The sequence below is a fragment of the Marmota marmota genome, unplaced genomic scaffold (assembly GCF_001458135.2).
Source record: "Marmota marmota marmota unplaced genomic scaffold, marMar, whole genome shotgun sequence".
NCBI classification, from domain to species: domain Eukaryota; kingdom Metazoa; phylum Chordata; class Mammalia; order Rodentia; family Sciuridae; genus Marmota; species Marmota marmota.
Window position 1 is genome coordinate 24315350 of NW_026000016.1, and position 23190 is coordinate 24338539.

Sequence of the window (23190 nt, forward strand, 5' to 3'; positions counted from 1 at the left end):
AATACTATAGACTGGATAATTTATAAAGAATATATGTTTATTTAGCTCACAGTTGTGAGGCTGGGAAGTCCAAGAGCATGGCACAGGTATATACTCAGCATCTGGTGAGAGTCTTTCTTTCTGCATCATAACATGGTAGAGGGCATCACCTGGTGGAACAGAGCCACCAAGTCAGAAAGTGATTGCTTTCTCTCTCTCAGTAACCCATTAATCCATATGTCAGTGAATTCACTAATGTGGGCAGTGCCATCATGACCCAATCACCTCCCCAAAGGCTCACCTCCAAATACCATTAAAATTTGAATTGGGAGATTGAGTTTCCAACACATGAAATTTGGGGGATAGATGCAAACCATAGTGCCACTGGAAGGGACATAATTTCTGAGGAACACACAGGGCTTCTGGGGTTAATCATTTCTCCTCCATGGACAGAGCAGTACATGCAGTTGTACAAAAGACCACAAACTCACATTTTTGAAATGTGTGTTTGTCACTTATTAGAGATCTGTATGCAGAGAGAAATGAGGGGACCAACCAGTAAGTCCAGGAACCAGAACATCTCAAGGCTGGACATCAGTTTCTTCCTTTAACCACCTACAATTCCTTCCCCTAACTATACATACCTCTTCCTAGAACTGCTTTGGGATCCACACAACAGGGAGGGCCTTGTGCTCATCATTAACAAACTTCAAAGGGCCAGAACATTTGAGAATATATTCAAACATATATATCAACAAGGGAAGTCACACTATTCAATCAGAAGAAGGCAAAGGATGAAAGGGTCATGATGGTTGTAGATAAAGATTTTGTTATTGTTATCAGCATTTTAACCTTTAAGCTGAGTTTTATTATGTATAAAGGGTTGGTTTCTTCTTTAGCATGCAGTGTTTGTTTTACTTGTTATTTTTTACTCTGTAAATATAAATTTTCATACACTACTTTGCTACCTTTCACAATTAATTAAATGTAAAAATTACTATGAGGGGCTGGGGTTGTGGCTCAGCGGTAGAGCACTTGTCTAGCACGTGCAAGGCGCTGGGTTCGATCCTCAACACCACATAAAAATAAATAAATAAAATAAAGTTATTGTGTCCAACTACAACTAAGTAAAAAGTTTTTTAAAAAAATTAGTATGAGGGCTGAGTCTGTGGCTCAGTGGTAGCACACTTGCCTGGCATGTGTGAGGCACTGGGTTCGATTTTCAGCACCACATATAAATAAATAAAGGTCTATCAACAACTAAAAAAATTACCTTTGTAAAAATTAGTATGAGAGGAAATAATATTATATATGCTATACTATATTTCACAATACATTTAAAAAGAATAAATTTTATAAAAATTTTATTTTGTACAATAAATGTCTGCACTATTGGGTCACTAAAAAAATTCCTAAACTGAAATTAGAAAATCAAACCATCTTGCAGCTAAGGCCTTAACCCTGTGGGAAAGTGCTAAAAGCTTTCTGAGGTCTTTGCTGATTTTAAAGCAGTAGAAAACTGGGACAGAAGACTGAATTTGAAAGAGTTCAATAGGATTCTCTGAATGTTCTGGGCAGATATCCAGGATGAAGGCCGGAGGTGGAGAGGAGAACACTGTATTGTTCACATTTGTTGATAAGAATGTCTTAAAAAGTGAAACTTCTTCCTCGAAGCAGAAGGGATTCTGATAGGGTCTAAATGTTTACCAGGAATGTGATTGGCTCAGGCAAAATGGATAGCTATGTAGAAAGAGCCCTTAATCTATAATCAAGGTGGAAAGGACAGCACTTAAGGGTAATGTTTTCATGACAATTGCTAAAATTTCAGAGCAGCACATGGATTCTTTGTTGTTGTTGTTGTTCTGGAGACTGAACCCAGGGCAAGCTAGCATATGTTCTACCACTGAGCTAAACCCTCAGTGCTCCTCTTTCTCTTTTAATTGTAGGAAAATATTAACTTTTCACAGTACCCATAAAGAACCTCTACCTGATAATATGGAAGCTAAAATGGGTTTTGGTAATGTGGGGAGACAGAAAGAGACCAGAAAATGGAACTAGGCTGATGCCCCCAAAGTAGTCTCAGATAAGACCACATCAGGGCAGCCAGCCTGCGAAGGACCAGGGTCTGGATAATGGTGACTTCTGACAGCATACTGGGAGGCTGTGACCTGGGTTCTGGTCCACGTTTTCTGCTGGTCTGAAATAAATACTAATCCTCAGATGTGGAAAGCTCACCTGAAAATGCCCTTTACCAAATTTTATTATTATTTTGCTATTATAAATGGGATGTTTTCCACCAGTATGTCATCTAAATGTTAAGGATATTTTTGAGGGTTGCCTTTAAATATTTTGAGCAATAGGCTCACAGACTTGGAGCTCAGAATTTATAAAATAAACAAAATAGGGAGGAAACCGGATGATGACAAGAGGTTTTCCTGTCACACAGTAAGGCAATAATACAGTGTTCCACACTCCCCCCCCACCAGCTAGCAGGAAAGAATGAATGCATTCCCTTAAAAATCAAGAACAACGCAAGAAAGTTCACTCTATTTCCATTCAACATTGTATAGGAATTTTAGCCAGTGCAGTAAGGAAAAAGACACATAAAAGTATACAGATGGGAAAGGAAATTGTAAAATGTTATGTTAAAATGACTTAGAAATTGTAAGGAATCTATAAAGACTCCTACTCTGTAAATGTAAATGAGTTTGGCAAGGTCATTGGATAAAAGGCCAAAATACAAAAATCAATGGCAACAGTCAAAGGTAGCAACAAGCCATTGGAAATTGAAGTTAAAAGCCATTTATGACAGCATCAAAAGCATGAAATGCTTAGTCGTAAGTCTAACGCAATATGTGCAAGACCTGTATGTGAAAATTCACAGTATAGTTGGAATAAATTAAAGAAGACCTAAATAGATGGGAAGATATACCATTGCTTATGGAATTATTAAGATATTAAATATCACATGCACTTAGATTGAATGTGATTCCACTGAACATTCCAGAAACTGTCAAACTGATTCTAAAAATTGGAAAGGAATGCAAAGGATCTAAACTAGACAAGACAATTTTGAGAAAGAAGTTGGAAGATGTATCATGCTAAATTTTTAAATTATAATAAATCTTTTAAAAGCTAATGTAATTTGACAGAATGGTATAGTGTAAATATAGACACACAGATCAACTGAACAGAATAGAATTTGTAAGTGGCCCATTTGTTTTTGACAAACGGACAATGAAATTGAATAGAAAAAAGGTGTTTTTCAATGATGTTTCTGGAACAAATGGACATTTATATAGAAAAACAATAAAACCTATTATTTCTTACACAATACACAAAAAATTGATCAAAGCATGTTTAAACCTTAGAAAATATGATTCAAACCCTATGAAATTATTAGTAGAAGGCCTAAGAGAAAAACCTTGGTGATCTTGGGGTAAGATTTCTTAGAATGAAGAAAAATAGAAATTATAAAAGAAAAACGAGGGAATGGGATTATGGCTCAGCAGTAGAGCGCTCACCTAACTTGTGCTAGGGGCTGGGTTCAATCCTCAGCACCACATAAAAATAAATAAATAAAATAAAGGTATTGTGTCCAACTACAACTAAAAAAAATATTAAAAAAAGAAAAAAACTTGAAAGACTGAACTTTATCAAAATTAAGTACTGCTACTTTTCAAAACACACTGTTATGAAAATAAAGGAAGCTGTAGATTGTGGGAAATTATTTTCAATGTATATATATGACAAAGGCCTTATATGTAGAATATAGATAGAACTCCTGTTCAATAAAAAGATATAATTTCCAAATATAAACTAAAGATTTGAAGATACTCCACTAAAGAAGATATGAAAGTATCTAGCAAGCACACGAGAAGCTGCTTAGCATCATTTGTCATCAGAGAAGTGCAAATTTAAACCACAATGAAATACTATCTTATATCCTCTATACTGGCTTAAAAAAAAAATAGTTGATGCCCTTTCCCCTGGTCAGTAGTCCAGAAAGCACGTGAAACTTAGAATTCCTGTAAAAGATGTAACCAGCAAGAGTTCATCAGAGTTCTGGCAGCCTTTCTTTAAAAATCCAGGAAGCTGAAGGTCCTCGAGTGGGTGGACAGAGTCCAGCTGGCCAAGCACAAACAACTTGTTCCCTATAATAAGAATTGGTTCTTCACATCAGCTGTTTCCATATCAGGGCACCTGGACCTCTGGGGGTGGTGCAAGAGTTGGCTCCATGACTACATTCTAAAGGAAAGATCAGAGAAATGGCATCACGCCCAGCCACTTCAGCCAAGTCATCAAGAATGTGGCCTGGTCATGATGGCTGCACAACAATGTGAATGTACTCAAAACTACTGCATTGTATGCTTCAAAATGGTTAAGATGGTAAATGTTATGTTTTGTGTTTTTTGTGTATTTTACCACAAGGAAAAAAAAAGTAGATACATCAGTGGAACAAAACAGTCTATAAATAGATTGCAGGCATATGGTCTACTGGTTTTCAAAAAAGTATTGTAATGGAATAAAAAGAAGAGAGAGTAAGAGTGTGTGTGTGTGTGTGTGTGTGTGTGTGTGTGTGTGTGTGTGTGCTTTTTTCAGAAAGAAATATAGCATGAAACTCACTGAGCTGCTTTGTGCAAGCTGTATGACATTGGCCTTCACCATTTCTAAGAACAATTCATTTATGAAGCCTATATGCCAGGTTCCAGGTCTGATAGTTTACTTGAATTCTTTAATTTTTGCAACAACCTTAGGAGATAGGATTTATTTTACAAATACTAATACTGAGCCTCGGAGATCTTAGGTACCAATGCTGGTGACTGGGAGAGCTGTTTGAAAGCTCCTTTATCAATTCCAGAACAAGTGCACTTGGCCTTTACCTCTAAGTTGCATCTTACGGTGTAAGGAGTTTTGGAGAGGTTCCTATCTTCTACCATTGTAACCCAAGGACCACTTTCCTTGTCCTGATTCTAAGCCTAAGGTGAAGAACTTGTTTTCTCTCCTGCCGCTCTAGAGGAGGCAAAGTGAGGCAGTGCAGAAAGTCCTATGAACAAATACCCCGAGTTGCCATTTGAGAGCAGGTGGCCTTGTGCAAATCACTGTGACTTCATGGATGAAAAAGTTGCCAATTTAAATCAGCTCCAAGTTTCCTTTCTGTTCTAGGATTCTAAGATATGACAAAGCTAAGATAGGCTGAAAATAAATTTTCTCAGAAGGCTAAGTGTAGTAATATTGTTTTCTGTGCTAAATACAAGTGTGTGTATGCATTTCACATGTACTCCATACAAGGACTAATATAAACTCATGTTGGGGCTAATGCATAACATAAGCTCCTTACTTTTGGAGACGACCAATCAGACATGTCATTCCACCTAAAGAAGATACATGTGTTTCCAAAATAGCTGTACCTCTATTTGTGTAATCATGTCTAAATATACGTCACAACTATTTATTGCATGTTTACTATATACTAGGCACTGTTAGCTCATCCCTGACACTCATTCCTTCATTGTCTTCCTGGGCAGACTACAATTACTGCATTTCACCACTGCTTTGGGAATGGAGGGCAGCTGCTATGGCAATACCTAGGGTCATGGAAACTGTTTTAAGAGCTTGTGCAAGTAAGCTTGCTCCAAACCTACAAAGGAAGAACAAGTTGGCCTTCACTTGGCCTCGAGAAGGGCGAGTTGTTTTCTAGTCTCAGCACAGCGGTATACCTTAGGTCTTCATTCCCAGGGTTAAATTTACCATTTATAATGCTGCTTCACAGACTTTTTACCAAATCTGTTAATTATAAACTCAGGTTTATTCAATTCCAAGGAAGGGGGGGGGATTTAAAACACAGAAGCTGAACCTATTTAGATACTACAGAAATAGAGGTACAGTGCTGGGGCAACTGATTCCATTGTCACCCGTACCTTGTTTCTGTGAATGAAATCTTTAATTTTGAAAAGTTCAACCTTGATTTATATTTTCTTTCTAGACATAATTTCTGCTTTTGGCTCAAACACCCACCACTCCTGTTTTGTCTTCTTACAATTTACCCTTCATTTTGCTCTGAGAATGACTCACCAAAAACCAGAGGAATGTATACCAGCAAGTAAAACATAATATGCAGTGTTTAATGGACTTAATTAATACTGGTCAAGATCCTTGTTTTTTTTCTAACATCATGAAACTATTACACAACTGAGCCACTGAGAATTTATAGATAGATTTCCACTGTGTTCCACTTCTGAACACTGGGATACACAGCAGCAGGTTTTATTTTTCTAAGCTGTTATCAGGGTGATCAGAATGCAGTAGTACTACTGGGACAACTGACTCTACTGTCACCCTCACCTTTCAGCATCACATTATCTGTGATCTCACTTTGTCAACCTTGTGGATGAGCTGGGGAAGGGGAGTAAGCACTAACTATGTAGGAAGTTTGTCTTTCCTTGGAGAATTTTCTTGTCAGCAATTCCCTATCAGTCACATCTTTAAGAAACATGAAATTAATTAAAAAACTTGACATTTATCTCTTCTATTTACACTCTTAAGAGTGAACCCATTGCTAAAAAAAAACTTTGGTGTAACAGTCCCTCCTCAGATCAGCTTATACTTGATTCAAGTTCTATATACTACTTTTAGCATTAGTGATGTTGTGCACTGGCTGCTTTGTGTGATGTACAGCATGATCACTCACACAGGAAGTCTAGTGTCTCAATGTGGCAGTGTAGCAAGAAGTACAACCCTTCAGAGGCAGTCTGGGTCAACTCCTAAAAAGTCACTTACCTAACACTTCAGACCTGTTCCTTAACCAAAGTCCAATGACCACACGTGGAGTAAAACTTGCTTGATAAGGTGGCTGTGAAGAACTATGTGTAAAAACACAGTATAGTGCTTCATGAGACAATACTTACTAATATGGTACCCATTAGCAATGGAGCTCCAAACTTGTGCATGAAATACAAAGAAAACAAGTAGCACTGGTAATAACACATTTATTTACGTACCCTGTTGTGTAACTGGGAGGTGTTTTTTACTTTCCAATAGTTGATTAGGTTTTAACAATTAAAATTCCAGAAGGTAAACTAGTGATTTATTGTTGCTCATAAGCATAGGTAAACAGACATGGTACCACATAAAGGAATTTTAAACACTCTAACCTTTTGGTAGTTTTGAATTTGGACCACTAGACTTTGGCAAACTCAGCAGATTACCAATAATGCTTCTAAACCTCATGGTTTTCTTCAGACACAACAGGAAAAATTTAGATTTAATTTCTGAACTTCAGAAATTTAACCAAGATTCTTAGGAAGGTGCAAAAGGCCAACTAATTTACTTCAGCCTGTCATATTTATCATCAATATAACTGTATTGCTATTCAAAATGAGATTATGGCAGGCAGCAATCAACTAATGACTAGTCTCATTTTGTAGATTAAGTATTTTCTGAAAATAACTCACCGAAGATGGCAGGCTGAAAGTTTACTTTTAAGTAGTTCTAACTTTACCTTTTGTTTGCTAGTTAAAGGAATTCAGATAAATGCCAAGTCAAAGAATTGGACAGCACATCAAATTGGGTTTCCTATTACAATTAGCTTTCTTTGCTAGTGACTGCATCAGGATACCTTTCATTCCTGCCTTCAAATTTTAAAGCACGTATTTTTAGGGGTTTGATAAATGTAACAAATGGGTACTCACTGCTAGAAGAGAATATAAGAATGTGCTGATCACCGGTATGAGATTTATATTACATTAAATTAAAATTATATACTGTTGTAAATAGACAAAAGAGGGAGTTCCCAGATCCTAGAAAATATTATGGCTAAGGAAATAGAGAACCCAAAAGAAGAATCCACTTCCAAGAAACTAATTCAGTATAGTAAAATAGAATTAAGTGCCCTGTCTTAGGAAAAAGTTTATTAATAATAAGGAACAACTGGGATATCATACATCATTTCTTTGGAGATTAAAGTGCAGGCTATGAAATGGCATATAAAATAATGCATAAAATAGTGCAATCCTAAGGTGCCATTATTTTTATGACGCATAGCCTATTTTTATATGTCCACTTTCTCTGAAAAACTCAGCTGTAGTGACACCTTTTAGCTTATTTATTTAGGCATTACTTATACTCTGTTTTACCCACTTCTGGGGCTACATAGAATATTTTAACATTTGAACATGTAGAACAATAGCGCATACATCTTGAAACTACTAAATAGAGATTAAGGCAAGCCTCTGTAAAGTTCAGTACTCCAAAAAACACATTTTACAAAAGTTGCTTCCAAAACCAGCGGCTTTAGACCTGATGGCACCCCAATAGTCTTTAAAAACAGTTGGATTACTCTGAATACATTTGCATTTGCCCCATTATTTCCAGGCTCTGAACATCAAAAGAGAATTCTGAAAAACAGCAGTTTCTATAACCTCAGAATGTAAGAAAACCGTGTCCACACGAAAGCTAAGCTGAGGATCTGGCTGGGGTGAGGGTTGAGGCCAGTCCTCTTCATTTCCTATCCATGTCTTTTCACATTTTTATCCATGTATGTAGTGTTGTACCATAGTTTATGTGTGGGAATGACCCATTAAAACAGGGAAGTCTCTTCCGCCAAGGAAGATGATGGCAATACTTCATGGAATGCTGTACTATTAAAACATACAGCATTTAAATTACTGGCATAAAATGCAGAGCAAGAAGGTTCTGAGACTAATTTATAAAATTCCTGTAACATGTCAAGTTTAGATGTATTTATAGAACCCTAAACGCTACTATGCTATCCAAAAGCAAGTTTAACAGTTACCCAATAACTATTCTAATAAATGTTTAAGACAATACCATAACCTGTTTTAGCTAGTCTACAACATAAAACAACTGTAGTGCTTTATTCTAATTATGAAACACTCATGCATTAACAAGTGCAACTCAATCTTATGGACAGGGATTATAAGTATACATTGTAGAAATTTGAATTTGGAAACAAAAAATTTACCTCCTAACAGTGTGAATGCTTACTCTGAAAGCCATATACTCATGTTAACTAGTGGAAGACTACAGATATATTTAGGCTATTTTGATGTAGTTTAAAAAGAAATTCAGGAAACTTTAGTAATTCAATAACTATTAGAGAAATAATCTGAGGACTGGGGGTGTAGCTTAGTGGTTACAGTATTTGCCTAACATGCACAAGGCCCTGCGTTCCATTCCCAGTACTGCCAAAACCAAAAAAAACCAAAAAGCTGAGGCTATATCCCTTTGATGCATAAGGATCATAGTTTGTAAACCAGTACTCTGATACTTAAAAAAGGTTTCCTATTACCAGAAAAAGCATAATAGTAAAGGCCATGAGTATTCCAGTAGGCCTCCTCCAAAGTTATGATAATATGGCTAAATCCTATGATTACAAAATGAGACCTGCTGAGAAAATGAGTTCCAGACGGGGACTTTTATGGATGACCTTGGCTGACAAATGTTTTTAGGAAACTGTTTATTTTAAAATTACCTTCCCAACAAACCATAAACACTTGGATGTTACTTTATGTTTTTTCATTGAAAACATACTACATTGTAAATGGAGTTTCAAAGGTAGACATATAATTGATCAAAATCTAAGGACAATATTATGAAAGGACAATACTAAAAAAAGATAGGAAAAAGTTAACCTAAAGAATGCAAAAACCATGTCATGTTGGACGGATAAAAAAGGTGATAACCTTGTGCTTTTATTCAACTAAGGTACTTACCAAAACCTTAGATTGTATACAGGTATCAAACTATTGGAAAGGGATAGTTTTCTATATTACACCTAAATTTATTTTAAATAACTGAAGCCCAAGGCAACAGTTGTTTAAAAACTTGACAAATAACTACATAATTTAGTACATTAAAATAAAACTTGGACAGTGATCGTTGAATGTCTCAAAAATATACAACTGGGCAAAAGAACCACTGTACACAATCTGGAGATTGTTAAAGTGACCACTCAAAGGTTGAACAGTGCAAGACATGCTTTTCCAGTTACAAGCTAAAAACAGAAGTGCAAAAAAAAAAAAAAAAAAAAAAATTAAAGCTTTTGTTATAGGATAAGGAAGGCTTGAAATTAATATTAAAAAGCTTCCCTCGGGTCATCGCCCAGAAATGAAATGATCGAATTGCTTTTTCATGGTACAATTTTCTTCAATAAACTTTCCTTCAGTGGCAAACTGCATCCACAATTAGGTCCCCTATTCAGCCTATTCAGTCACCAATATGATCCATGAGCACATAGCGAAGAGCTAGGATCTTTGCTAGCTCCCGGAGGTCTGATCTTGACAGAAACAGCCTTGGAATTTGGACTTTGCCTTAATCAGTGTACCTGAACCCTACAGAGAATAGATAAAGCAATGGGCTTTAATAGTCTTGTTCCTATAAAACTGGAGGACAAATGGACTAACAATTCTCTCTCTAGAGGCAAACTGTTGTGGTGGAAGATGTTAAGTGCTTAGATCAATGAAGACGCTGCTCTAAAAAGTGGAGAAGGAAGTATAGAGGTTCAAGATCGATACCAGTGCAAGAGCTTTTTAAGTGAGTTGACTAGGCAATGCATGCATCCATCCATGCAAATGTAGGACATGGCCCCCAAAAGAACTGAAAACATGTATATAATAACAACTGGATACGTCCCTTGCCAGTAGTTTATAAAAATATATAGTCAATACTGTAGAGGCTCCTTCTACAGTCAATACTATGGAAATCCTTTCAGTTACCCATCACTTCAATACCAAAAAGCATTAACTACTTTTCAGACATTCCAGACAAAGGTCACTTATAACAAAAAGTCAACGTTTTTTGTTTTTGTTTTTGCTTTTTTTTTTAAACAACATAGTGTCCATTTAAAAAGTAGGTTTTTTTCTTTCAAGTGAACAGGACATTTTCTGTATTAAACTTAACTCTTGTCAAGACTGGATTTTGTTTAAGATCCTTATGTCATGTGCATATATGCAGAAACAAACTTCCTTATTATTTGCACAGAAAAAAGTTAACTCCCCAAAACATGATAGAACGGGTCTGGTTAGTACAAATCTATTGCAAAGTAAAAAGATTCTGTGCATCAGTTCCACCAGAAGTGGGAAAAAAATGTCCCAATCATAGAGTTCAAGTTTGTGTTCTGAAAACCTAGAAGCCCAAGGGACAGACACCATGTTGCTCCCAGTATCCTGATATGCATAACTGCTTAAGCTACCAAGCTGTGTATTCCTCTGGAGCTAGAACCATATTTCAATTCACTTTCTATTCCGAAGACGTTTAGATTTTCTAAGAGAGTCTATAGCTTCTGCTGCCTTTCTTCGTTTCCGAGGAGACTCCTCATTCTGCCCAGACCCGGAGGAATTTCCTACTGCACTTTCCATTACTTCTCGTAGTTTGCGTTCCAGCTCTGCCAAACGTGCATTCTGTTCACCTATGATTTGGGTTTGCTCTAGCAGTTTCTGGTCTTGGTCTTGAAGCTGCTTCTGCTGTTCTTGCACTTTGGTGCGAAGCTCAGAAATTTCACGCCTGAGAACAGTCACGCCAGCACCATTGGTTTTAACCTGCTGCTGGAGTTTGGTAACCTCTTGTCTTGAAGGGTTTTGCTTGGAGAAGAGCTGCATTGTTGTTAGGGCTGCAGAGGGTCCTGGCACTGTGGAGAAATTGTTTGAAAGGGTCAACTACTTAATACATATTTCACTATCAGTAACAAACTTATTTTAGAATGGAATATCCTCCTATCTCTTCTGAGAATTTATTCTTTCCAATATATTTGTTCTACAGATTAATCAGACACATTGTTTTAACTATGAATGAATTTGAATTCTCATTCTCCTGCATACACTTAGATTTAAAATACTGCTGGGGCTGGAGTTGTAGCTCAGTGGTAGAGCTCTTGTCTAGCACATGTGAGACACTGGTTTCAATCCTCAGCAACACATAAAGATAAATAAATAAAATAAATATCTACAGCTAAACAAATAAAATTATATAAATATAATAAAATACTGCTCAACATTTTTAGGACCTAGTAAGAAAATACAAGTATTAAAATTAGAAAATGGTTTCTAATTTTACATAAACAAACACAAACTTTCAAGTGAGAAGTTTAGATCTATCATGTTTTTAAGTTCACCAGCACTTAAATAAATGCAAAGGCTTCAACTTAGCCACAGAGCAGGAACTACATCAAAGAGTAGGTTATATCACACATAACATGGCATAGGAAGGCTTTGGAACTATTCCCTTTTAGGAGTAAATAAATTATAACATAGGCATAGAATTCACTATTTTAAGCTAATTACCTAATTTTTAAAAACCTTACCCTGAAGATCTTTTTCAAAAAGAACTAGATGGATCTATTCCTACCTATATCCATTGAACTATTTTTCTCCTTGCACATTTAAATAATCACAATATTTTCCTTGGTTGAAGTATAGTCTTCCTTCCCTCTCTGCTTATCCTTGCTTTTACTCTTTTTTAAAAAAATTATTTATTTTAGTTGTAGATGGACACAATACTTTTTATTTTATTTATTTTATGTGGTGCTGAGGATCGAACCTAGTGCCTCACATGTGGTAGGCAAGATGTCTTCCACTGAGCTACAACCACAACCCCTTGCTTTTACATCAAGACTCAAGACAATTCTTACCTTTCCTGACATCTCAGTGAGACCAGCCAATACTGATTTTAAAAAATCTTTTTTTTTTTTTTTACGTTGTTGACGAATCTTATTTTATTCATATGCAGTGCTGAGAATCGAATCTAAGGCCTCACAAGTACTCTATCACTGAGCCACAACCCCAGCCCCAATAGTGATTTTATCTTCCTAAAGATTCTGTCTCTGCTTCATTTGGTATATAAGTAGACAATGTCTTAAATATTTCTCTTGCTTATGATGATTTCACTTTGAGTCTGGACATGTCTTACCTTTTAAAACAGTAAGGTTCTTGAGAGAAGACACCATGTATTACACTTCTTTTTATTCTTCATACAGTATAGTGCTGTACATATAATAGGTACTTAATAAATAATACATACATTAATGCTGAGATACTGTAGGCTTTTTTATTAAATTAGAGATCCACTCAGGTATCCCACTGAGTACTACAGGGAGCTAACTAATCTGAACAAAACAAAAAGGTTTAATAAATGTTTTCCCCTAATTTAAAGTATTTATAAGAGTTGAGGAAATTAAACAATTCAGCTTTTCAGTAGATAAGAAGCCAGATGTTTTGATGGCTGAAACAGTTCACTGGATTCGATTCTTCCCATAAAGAAATTTTTGGGTTTTATTTGGTATGCTAGATTCTGTTCTCAAAAAAAAAAAAAAAAATTTTTTTTTTTGGGGGGGGTAGGGTACTAGAGACTGAACCCAAGGGAACTCTACCACTAAGCTATATTCCTAACCCTCTTTAATTTTAAAACAGGGTATCACTAAATTGCTGAGGCTGGCCTTGAATTTGCAATCCTCCTGCTTCAGCTTCCTGAGTAGCAATGCTACTTCAACAAAATTTATTGTAAGTCAGTAGTTGTGGATATGTGCAAAGATTTAGCCATAAGTACATTCTATACAGTATAATTTAATTGAAAAACTTGAAACAGAAAGTTGAGCATGTACCTCAATGGTAGACAGAGTATGTACATAGCATGTACATACTTGTGTGTGAGATCCTGGGTTCAATCCCAGCACCAAAAAAGAAAAGAAAAAAAGAAAAGAAAATCATAAACTACAAATATACCTTAAAAGTAGATCAGTTATACAAGTTACATATGATCTGTTATTCAATATATCAGTAAAAATTATGTTGTGGATAAATATTTGCTAGCAGAAAAATTCAAAATATATGGTTATGGGGGAAAAAGACAAGTTATAAAACTATGTATGAATGTTATTATAAACTGAAGATATTATAAATAAGAAATACCTGGAGGAGAGCCCATAAGTCTTCCAGACACATCTGATCCTGGCAACTTCCTTTTTAGAATTGGAACAATCTTCTCATCAAAGTATTCCATTGCCATGGAGGAAATATCCCTTAACTCTTGTAGTACTTCATGAGCTCGCTGAGGGGCTCTGGTAGAATTGACATATCTCAACACACGATAAATCTCATCAATCACCTAAAAAAACAAATTCTTATTAGTATTTCAGATTTTTTCTTTTTTGAAGAAAAGTGCTAAATAAGCAGATGTAATTGCATGTTTTGCAATTTCTAATAAAGACCTAGAGGGTGACTTAGCTGATATACAAGTTATGGATAATATTACCATCTGCCACACATAGGTTTTGGTCTTGTATAATACTTTATACTTAGATTTATTAAGGATCTTTTATGTTTACCAGGTACTGTGCTGGGGGGGCTAAGAAGGAGGACAAATAAAATACAGCTCTGGGTGTGATGGTGCATGCCTGTAATCCAAGGAGGCCTTGGAGTTAAAAGACAGCTGCAGCAAAAGCGAGGCACTGAACAACTCAGTGAGACCCTGTCTCTAAAATACAAAATAGGGCTGTGAACGTGGTTCAGTGATTGAGTGCCTGCGTTCAATGTCTGGCACTTCCCCTGCCCATCAAAATATAGCTCCTGCCCTGAAGGAAATCACAGATTTCTGGGGATACACACACACACACACACACACACACACACACACACACACACAACAAAGATGGCTATATAAGTTGCTAAAGAAACCAGAGGACTAAACCAAGAAATTAAATCCTTTTTGGGAGTAGATACAGGATGGGACATTACCCAAACCCATATTATATTAATTCTCCAAACCCCTTCTATTCCCCAAGTCCCAGGAACTCAGTTCCTTTTCTCTTTTGCACTTCCCTATGAAGTTTTATTTCTCTACAAGCTATCATGGATTGGAATGAGGTTTCCTCAGAACACATTTTCTTGCCATCACCAAAGTATAGCAAAAGATCCTTTTTTGTTTTAGTGGTAAATGCAATGGAGAAAGACAAGGCACAGCTAATACATGAAGAAGAAATGATATTCTTACACCCCTGTGAGGGTGTTCTTAATACTTTCCATAGCTTCAGCACAGAATTGAATATAATAATTCACATCTCTGAAGACCCCAGTCCAGCTAATGTCTATTCAAAACGATTTTTATCTCATGAGAATTGTGGACTAATAAACCAAAATTATTCTGTCACCAAAATTCCAAACAACCTGGAATCCTAGACATTCCTGTTACTGCATTTATCCAGTCAATTTCCAACTCTGGATAAAATTTTGTAATCTGTCTTCTTCTCTCTACTCAGGCTGCTGCAGACTATTAGAAAAACATTATCTATCAGAATAGTACCTGGAAACATTAGTAGTTCTTAATGTTTTCTAGACTTTCTTTTTTTTTTTTTTTTATTAATTTCTTTTTATTTCTTTATTAATTTCATTGCTTCAAAATAGTGCTTATTTAAAAATAGCACAGATTTATACTCACATGTTACAGCTAAAACTGAAAATAAACAGTCCAAAATATTATTTGAAGTGTGCTTAGTACTAAATTAAAGCACCTAAATTTGCACATTTTTGGCATTAGCAAGAATGGAGAGTTGATTTTCTAGGTAATGATTATTATAGAAGAATATCAAAGGCAACCATATAATCAGTAATTGAATATAATTTTATATTTCATAAAGGGCATTAGTCACTTTCAGCAGTAGCCTTATTGAAAATTAAAGTATGCTCACATAAATTTTGTATTTTGATGCTGTTTCTTTTCCTTTCTCTTACTGCAAATAACCAACAAACTGCTTCCACATGGCAATCAGAACAAGGGAAGAATCATGGCTAACCATTTTGTTGCTAACTAATGTTTGTGAAAGGCAAATTGCAAACTTCTGAGTATGGTTTAACTTCATGAAAAAGATGAAGGGCTTACTTTGTTTACCTTGTTCCATGAAAAAAAAATTATACTCTGATTTCTGGAATGGATTTTTAAAATTCAATACAAAGATTCAACCATAAGCATTTCTTTCTTTCTTTTTTGGTACCAGGGTTAAACCCAGTAGTGCTTAACCACTGAGCTACATCCCCAGCCCTTTGTATTTTTTATTTTGAGACAGGGTTTTGTTAAGTTGCTCAAAGGCCTCTGTAAGTTGCTGAGGCTGGCCTCGAACCTTGTGATCCTCCTACCTCAGCTTCCCAAGTTATTGGGATTATAGACATGTGCTACCATGCCTGGCTTTAACCATCAACATTTCTAAACTGATTTTGCTAATGCCTAGAAATAATCTATTTAGCAGTTTTAAGACTTAATTTGAAAAAATGAACATTATACAAATGTAAGTTAATGCTATTAGTAGGAATAATCATGATTCCTAATCATATTTATATTTGAGATATAAACATATGATAGACTTTGCTTGATATTATAGAATTTTAAAAAAATGCGGTTGGCTCAATAAATTTATGTGAGCATAAAAAAAAAAGACCATCTCAAATGTATCTCTGTTCCCAATAATCTCTCTCAGATATATACCTGTGAAATAATATAGAATACAGTGTCATTTCAAAGACAAAAAAAGGGTTTTAAGTGATGAGATAATTTCTATTGGATTTTATATTAGTAATGAATTAATTAATTAACTTATTTATTTTTGTTAAGCATAAGATGATTTAATCTCGTCCAACTGAATGGGTCTCTCTTGGTTGATCAATGCGGTAGAGAAACTCTGCAGGTAAGAAGTATCCAAGATATTCCACTATATCTGGAGTCGTGTCATAATGATAGTGTCCACCTTCTCCATGATGACTAAAAAAATGAGTGTGTTCCAGTCGCAAATCAAATCCTGGGTCTCTGGAAACAAAAACTGGTAGACAAACCAAAGGAGCATTCATCTCATAAAAATGCAACCATTTATTCACTTCTTCATCAGAGTTCAATGGGCAGGAAGAAAATTCTGCAGGCATAATGTGAGCCTTTACTTTTCCCTTCTGAACTATAAAAGTACCTCCCATCCCTACAGGCTTGTCTCCATATTGTTTTTCCAGAGTTTGTCTCATACAAGTCACAAAGTTAAGTTGTCCAGTTCTTCGTTTGGCTTTTACCTCAATGACCTTGCCAGGTTGGCCCTCGCTGGCAAAAAGATTAGCCAGTAATGCACATCCAAAATCATGGTATTTCTGGCTGTATTTCTGTAATAGGCATCCTCCATCTGCAGGGTTAATACGAGCAAAGTAACTTCCATTCACAGGAGGGTTGTGTTCACTTTCTGTTTGAATAACTGGCATAAACTCAGAATTGAACCCAAGAGTCTGAAATGGGCCTGCCCCTGCTCCAAGAATAAAGGCTCCAGGCAAGTTGATTTCTTTTGCAATTATATTCAGATCATAAACCTTTTACAGGAAAGGTAAATGGTTCCTTAGTCAAATCAGGGCAATCAACTACAGACACTTGGACATCAGCAAAGTTATCTTTTAGTCCCTTCTGCATAACTTCAGCAAGTTCCTCTAGACTTGGCACATGAAAAGAAAACTCAGAATGAGCCATTTTCTTTCTTCTTTAGGTATAAGGTTGTACAATCAAAGCTCCTGTTGGCCAGTTATCACAAGAGTTCACAGTGCACCAGATGTGAACAGTGCCTGCCGTTCTTAAATGTTCAAGTGATGATGTGTGCAAGTAGAGGGAGATAAATAAAATGAAGGCAGAAAAGAAAAAAAAAAAAAAGACGATGATGACAAAGTGGGTGGAGAATCCTACTCCAGACCAATCACAGTAAGGATTAAGGACAAAACTCTTAAGCAGATTTCTATTTCTAAGAGCACTGCTGGAATTGTTTGTTTTATTCTTTTTCTTTTAGAATATTCTTCATTGCCATTTATTAGACAAATGTAAGGCCTGTTCACAAGGCTCTGAAGTTAAGGACAATACATTATTTCACTGGAAAGCTGTACTTCTCTCCTTTGTACCCTTTGCTACAAACTGACCCCTGTGTATTTTAGTTCTCAATAAACGGTTGGTCAAAAACCATGTCCTGTTAATAGAGCAGGACATGGTAGCACATGCCTATAATCCCAGCGATTCAGGAAGCTGAGGCAGAAGGATTTTAAGTTTGAGGCCAGCCTTGGCAACTTAGGGAGACCCTATCTCAAAATAAAAATAAAAAAGGGATGGGGATGTAGCTCCATGAAGAGTAACCTCGGTTCAATCCTCAGTACAAAACTGTGGGCGAAGTCCACGGACCTAGATGATCTCTCCCTTTTCTAGACTTTCAATGTAATGATCCTTGTTAATCTAGAATGACATGTGCCTAATAAATTTAGGAAAAACTAAACTGTTTGAATTTGTCCTTATTATAAACTCAAGGAAGACTTCACAGAAAAGGGTTTGTGGGTTTGGAGAAATGAACAAGAACTGGCTTGGGCTGTGGTGGTTTGTACATAGGCAGATGTAATGGGAGATAAGATATTCTGGTTTTGAATTACATGGGACATGCAGGTGTCAGGAGAGAAACTGCAGATGATGGTGAGACTTCAGTAGCCAATAGAATAAGAGGGAGTGAGAGTAACAAGGGAGAACATGCAGAACAAGATAGTCAAAGGCAAAGTCTAAGGCACTAGTGGTTAGTGATGTTTTCACTTCTGGCATTTCTACTCCGTAAGAAACTCATTTTAGAAGAGTCAGTCAGTCTGTCTGTCTGTCTATCTATCTATCTATCTGCAGTGCTGAGAATCGAACCCAGTGTCTCACACATGCCAGGCAAGTGCACTACTGCTCACTCAGCCCCAGCCCCAGCCCAGAGCAGAGTATTTTTTTAAAAGGTTGTTCATTGACTAATTTTATGTTTTGCTAGTGCCAGGATAAAGTTGTACATGTGGGTTATAAGTAAGAAAAGCACCACAATACTCCACTATTTTTATAATGTTCGGCTAGTATATTTGCATCTATAGCCAAAAATTGGTCATTAACTCTATGAACTAAATAAAACCCCAATTTTCTTGCCTGAGGGCTTCTGCACATTCTGACCCCTTTTTCTGTAATATTTTTCTTGTATATCTCCTCCACATCAAATTCCTTACTCATTCTGAGGCCTCAATAACATTTCACTTTCTGAGAGTTGTGTTCTCTGAACCTTCCTCCAGTATAAATCATGTTAACAACGTCATCAAATCTTTTATTTTCCCTTCACAATATACAAGTACATCTTTCTGTTAATTTGTCTTCATTATAATACAGTAAGCTCTGACAGAAGAGATCACAGCTAGCTAGTTTTACTGTCAGATCTCTAGAGCCTACCAGAGTCTGGCATATGGCAGATATTTGATAAGTGTTTCTTAAATCAGGGATAATGATGGTCAAATAGTTTAACTGCTTAATATCAACATACCTAAGCAAAACTGTTTAGGGAAAAGTTACAGAGTTAAATTCAATACAAGAATACAGTTTTGTTTTTTGTGGTTCTGGGGGACTGAACCCAGAGCCTTATGCATGTGAGGCAAGCACTCTACCAACTGAGCTATATCCCCAATCCCAAGAGCACAGTTTTTAGAATAATAAAAGCCAAAGTTAACAGAATTTCTAAAAACAAAACAAAAAAACAAAAAAAAACCCCTTAAAATTGTACTTATATGTTTATCATAGCTTTATTAATAAATCTCTAGAAATTATGTTTGTACAAAAATACAGTAGAAGAATATTAACAGTATGTTTGAACTACTAGGAATGATTGTTGTAAAGGTTCAGGCATGAAAAGACACAGGTCCTATCAGTGGAACATAATGACGTCATGAAAGACCCAACAGCAAAGCATAAGTCAGACAGACTGGAATACACTCACTGTACAAGCAAAGTACTACGTGAAAATAAAGAAAGTAGAGATAAGATCTGTTTCAGAGAACTGGGTAGGTCTAATGAGAACATGATAACAAGGAGTATGTGCAACTTCAACAGGTAAGGGAAGGGAGAACAGACAAAGGGGCAGGTAGATGATGTGGATGGACAGGTGACGAGAAGAAATCAACATTTTGTAGTACTATTGTCCACCAGGCATTTATTCTAGGGTGTATTTTAATCGATCTTTTCCATAATCACTATTCTTCAGAAAATTTCATGTCAAAATATCCCACAGGGATGCTGATACTAAAAGTACATCTATAAAAGAAGTTATGAAATATTCTTTAGTATTTAGTCTTCTAAAGATAGTATGAACGCAAAGTATCTCTTTGCATTTGCTTAAATATCTTATTAGGAAAGGTAATATTTTCAAATCTTACTATATATAGATTTAAATCAAGTGGGATAATTCACATTTTCAATAAGATTTAAAATAGTTGCTTATAATGTTTAGATAGTGGGAAGCAAAGGACAAGATGAAGGACACCAAACCAAAAAAAACCTGATGAACCAAAACAACACTATGAAAGAACCACACACCTTCCATTCAGATTTATTGGTGGCTACAATGGCTTTTAAAGGCATATACAAGACTCACCACATCTGAAAAGTCGTTCATTTTCTGAGTAGGTATGGTCATTTTCTATAAATTACGTTGAGTCCAGTGGAAAGACCACCTAATGGTTTTTTCTATGCCGTTCAAATAATATGCCACACACTAAAGCCTACACAGGCTTCAGGTAAAAGTAGTAAGTAATAAAAAATATTTTTAAGTTTTAAAAAAGTATGGTACAAGCCAAATGTGTTGAACTACTGTTGCATTTCTAATACACAAAGTTCGCCAATCTCATTTCTGTTTACATTGGCATAGTAATAAATGACATATTAAGTGGTTAGGCTTTTTGGGTGAGAGAACATCTCTTTTTTAATCTGTTTAGCAAACAAAGCTTATTTGAATATTGACTGTATGACCTCATTTTTCCTCACTTTCTTTGTCTTTTTATTTTACTTGAGATTTCCTTAACTTCTCCTTCCACCTATTTTATTTAACTTAAATTTTTTAATATTAAAATTTTTAAGTGCATTTAAAACTTTTTGAATATTTCTTGTACAGCATGTATTTGAATATAGTTTCAAGTATTATAGCCTCTTAAATTTTCTACCTCTTACATGGTTTCCTCAAATGACTTGTGATCCTCCTGCCTCAGCCTCCCAAGCTGCTGGGATTACAGAAGTGCCTGTTTTGATATATATCAGTCTGGTGATTCTCTGCATTGTTTGTATTTAAGGCTGCTGCACAGAAAAAGCTGATCAGGAAGATGGGGGTGGAGGAGGGATTTAACAATTCAATAGGAAAATAGACCAATTTTCTTTTTTTTCATTTTAAAAGCTTATAGTTATGTATATTTTAGGGCATTCACAGTAAAACAAAGAAAAGCTCCCAACTAATCTTGATTTTTATGAGCATATTCACATTAAAATCAATTATAAAGCTCAGTGGTAGAGTGCTTGCCTCACATGCATGAGGGTCTGGATTTGATTCTCAGTACCACATAGAAATAAATAAATAAAGATATTGTCCATCTACAACTAAAATTTTTTTTTAAAAAATTATAAAATAAATGAAACCAGGAAACATTATAAAAACTTAAACTGAAAGACATCCCTCAAAATATCTAACCTATGCTGTTCAAAAAAGTGAAAATCAAGAGATACAAAAACAGACTAGGAAACTGTTTCAGATTCAAGATTAGAATCCACATATGGTCCTAAGATTAGATTCTGGAATGAGGAAAAAAACCTGTTAGGACAAGTATTATTGAGATGTTATGAAATCTGCTGGCATGGTGGTACATGCCTGTAACCCTGGTGACTTGAGAGGTTGAGACAAGAGGATTATTAGTTAGAAGCTAGCCTCAGCAACTTAGTGAGACTCTTGTCTCAAAGTAAAAAAATAAAAAGGGTTAGGGATATAGCTCAGTGTTAGAGTGCCCTTGGGTTAAATCCCCAGTAAGCCCATCCCCCCACAAAAGTAACGAAATTTGAATATAAATTTGTTGTTATATCAGTGTTAAATTTTCCAATTTTTCTATTTGTATTGTGGTTAAGTGAGTGTCTTAGGAAATGTACTGAAATATTTAAGAAACACAAAAATTTAAGGATCATAATGTTTCCAACTTATTTTCAAATTATTCAGGGGGAAAAAGACAAATATAGATAAAATGTAAAAACAAACAGGAAAAAAGGTGTGTAACTTTTGGCTCTGGATAACAAAATACAACAACACTAGTTTTCTTTCCCAAAACATTAAAAACAAACCAGTCACATTAATATATAGAGTTTACATCTGTTTAGGGACAGCTTTAAGACATACACTCACATTGGGGAAACCTGTATTTGGACAACACTGTATTTCCATGAGAACACAAGATTTACCAGGGCTACTAATAATGATCAAGAGCAGGGACTATCATGTCGTATTGCATTACTATATGTTCCAGAATGGTTAGCTGTCCACCACTCACATACAGCACAAATTTTTAGTGGGAACTCCTGCTGTGGACATGAGATTAGTATAAAAAGTACAACTTCCATGTGTCAGATTTATATAATCTAAGATTTGAGAAAGTCAACCATGTATAACAACAGTTCTGAGAGAAGATGAATGGGATGTCAGTGTGGTCCAAATATTTTTCTATTTGGTCTGTGCCAGTTTTTACAAATTAAATTTTACTAGAACTATATGTTGTCCATGGTTATTTCTCCAAGTCCATTGGTTATAATAGAGACCACATGTTCCATAAAGCCAAAAATATTTACCAGAAACGTTTCTTGGTCCCTGCCTTAGATAATAGCAGCAAACTCTCAAAATTGTGGTACAATTCTGGCAATCTAATTTAAACTACATTATTACTGCCTAGATTCACGTGTGAAATAAAATGCTGATAGTAGATCCAAATTTTAACAAAATGGATACACAATCTTATTCACAAAATGAGTTCTCTTGCAAAGTATAAAAGCTCCTGAACTATTATAATCCAGGAGCACATTCAGAGGGATAACAGGAATAAATCACCAGAGAATCAAAATTATATAGGGCAGAAAGAAAATTATTCGTATAATATTTGCTATAATATATATCTGGAATGTTCCCCAAATGCTAATCTGTTGAAGGCTTGGTCCTGAGCTGGGCATTGTTGGGAAGAGGTAGAACCTTTAAGTGGTGTGACTTTGTGAGAAGTTGGGTCATTTATTAAAAAAAAAAAAAAAAATCAGCAACACAAATAATAAAAATTCTGAGTATACATACTGTTGTTTTAGGAAAAATATAAGCTATAAAGAAGGTACTTTTAGGAACAAAAATAATTC

The 23190-nt window shown here is 35.6% G+C and overlaps 2 protein-coding genes across 2 annotated transcripts in view; both read right to left on the reverse strand.

Moving 5' to 3' along the window:
- Positions 1-6951: 6951 nt before the first annotated feature.
- Positions 6952-23190, reverse strand: part of Fbxo28 (F-box protein 28) — a 35593-nt gene continuing 19354 nt past the window's right edge. Inside the window, exons 4-5 of the mRNA XM_015483323.2 lie at positions 13902-14097; positions 6952-11626 (exon numbers count right to left, since the gene is read on the reverse strand). Of these exons, the coding sequence (XP_015338809.1) occupies positions 11232-11626; positions 13902-14097 (591 nt within the window). The 3' untranslated portion in view covers positions 6952-11231. The remainder of the gene's footprint in view (positions 11627-13901; positions 14098-23190) is intronic.
- LOC107140514 (ester hydrolase C11orf54-like) lies at positions 15352-18187 on the reverse strand. The gene is given in 3 exon segments (XM_048809312.1): positions 15352-17328; positions 17330-17579; positions 18147-18187. Coding segments are annotated over 2 exon segments (873 nt in total). The 5' UTR covers positions 17479-17579; positions 18147-18187; the 3' UTR covers positions 15352-16604.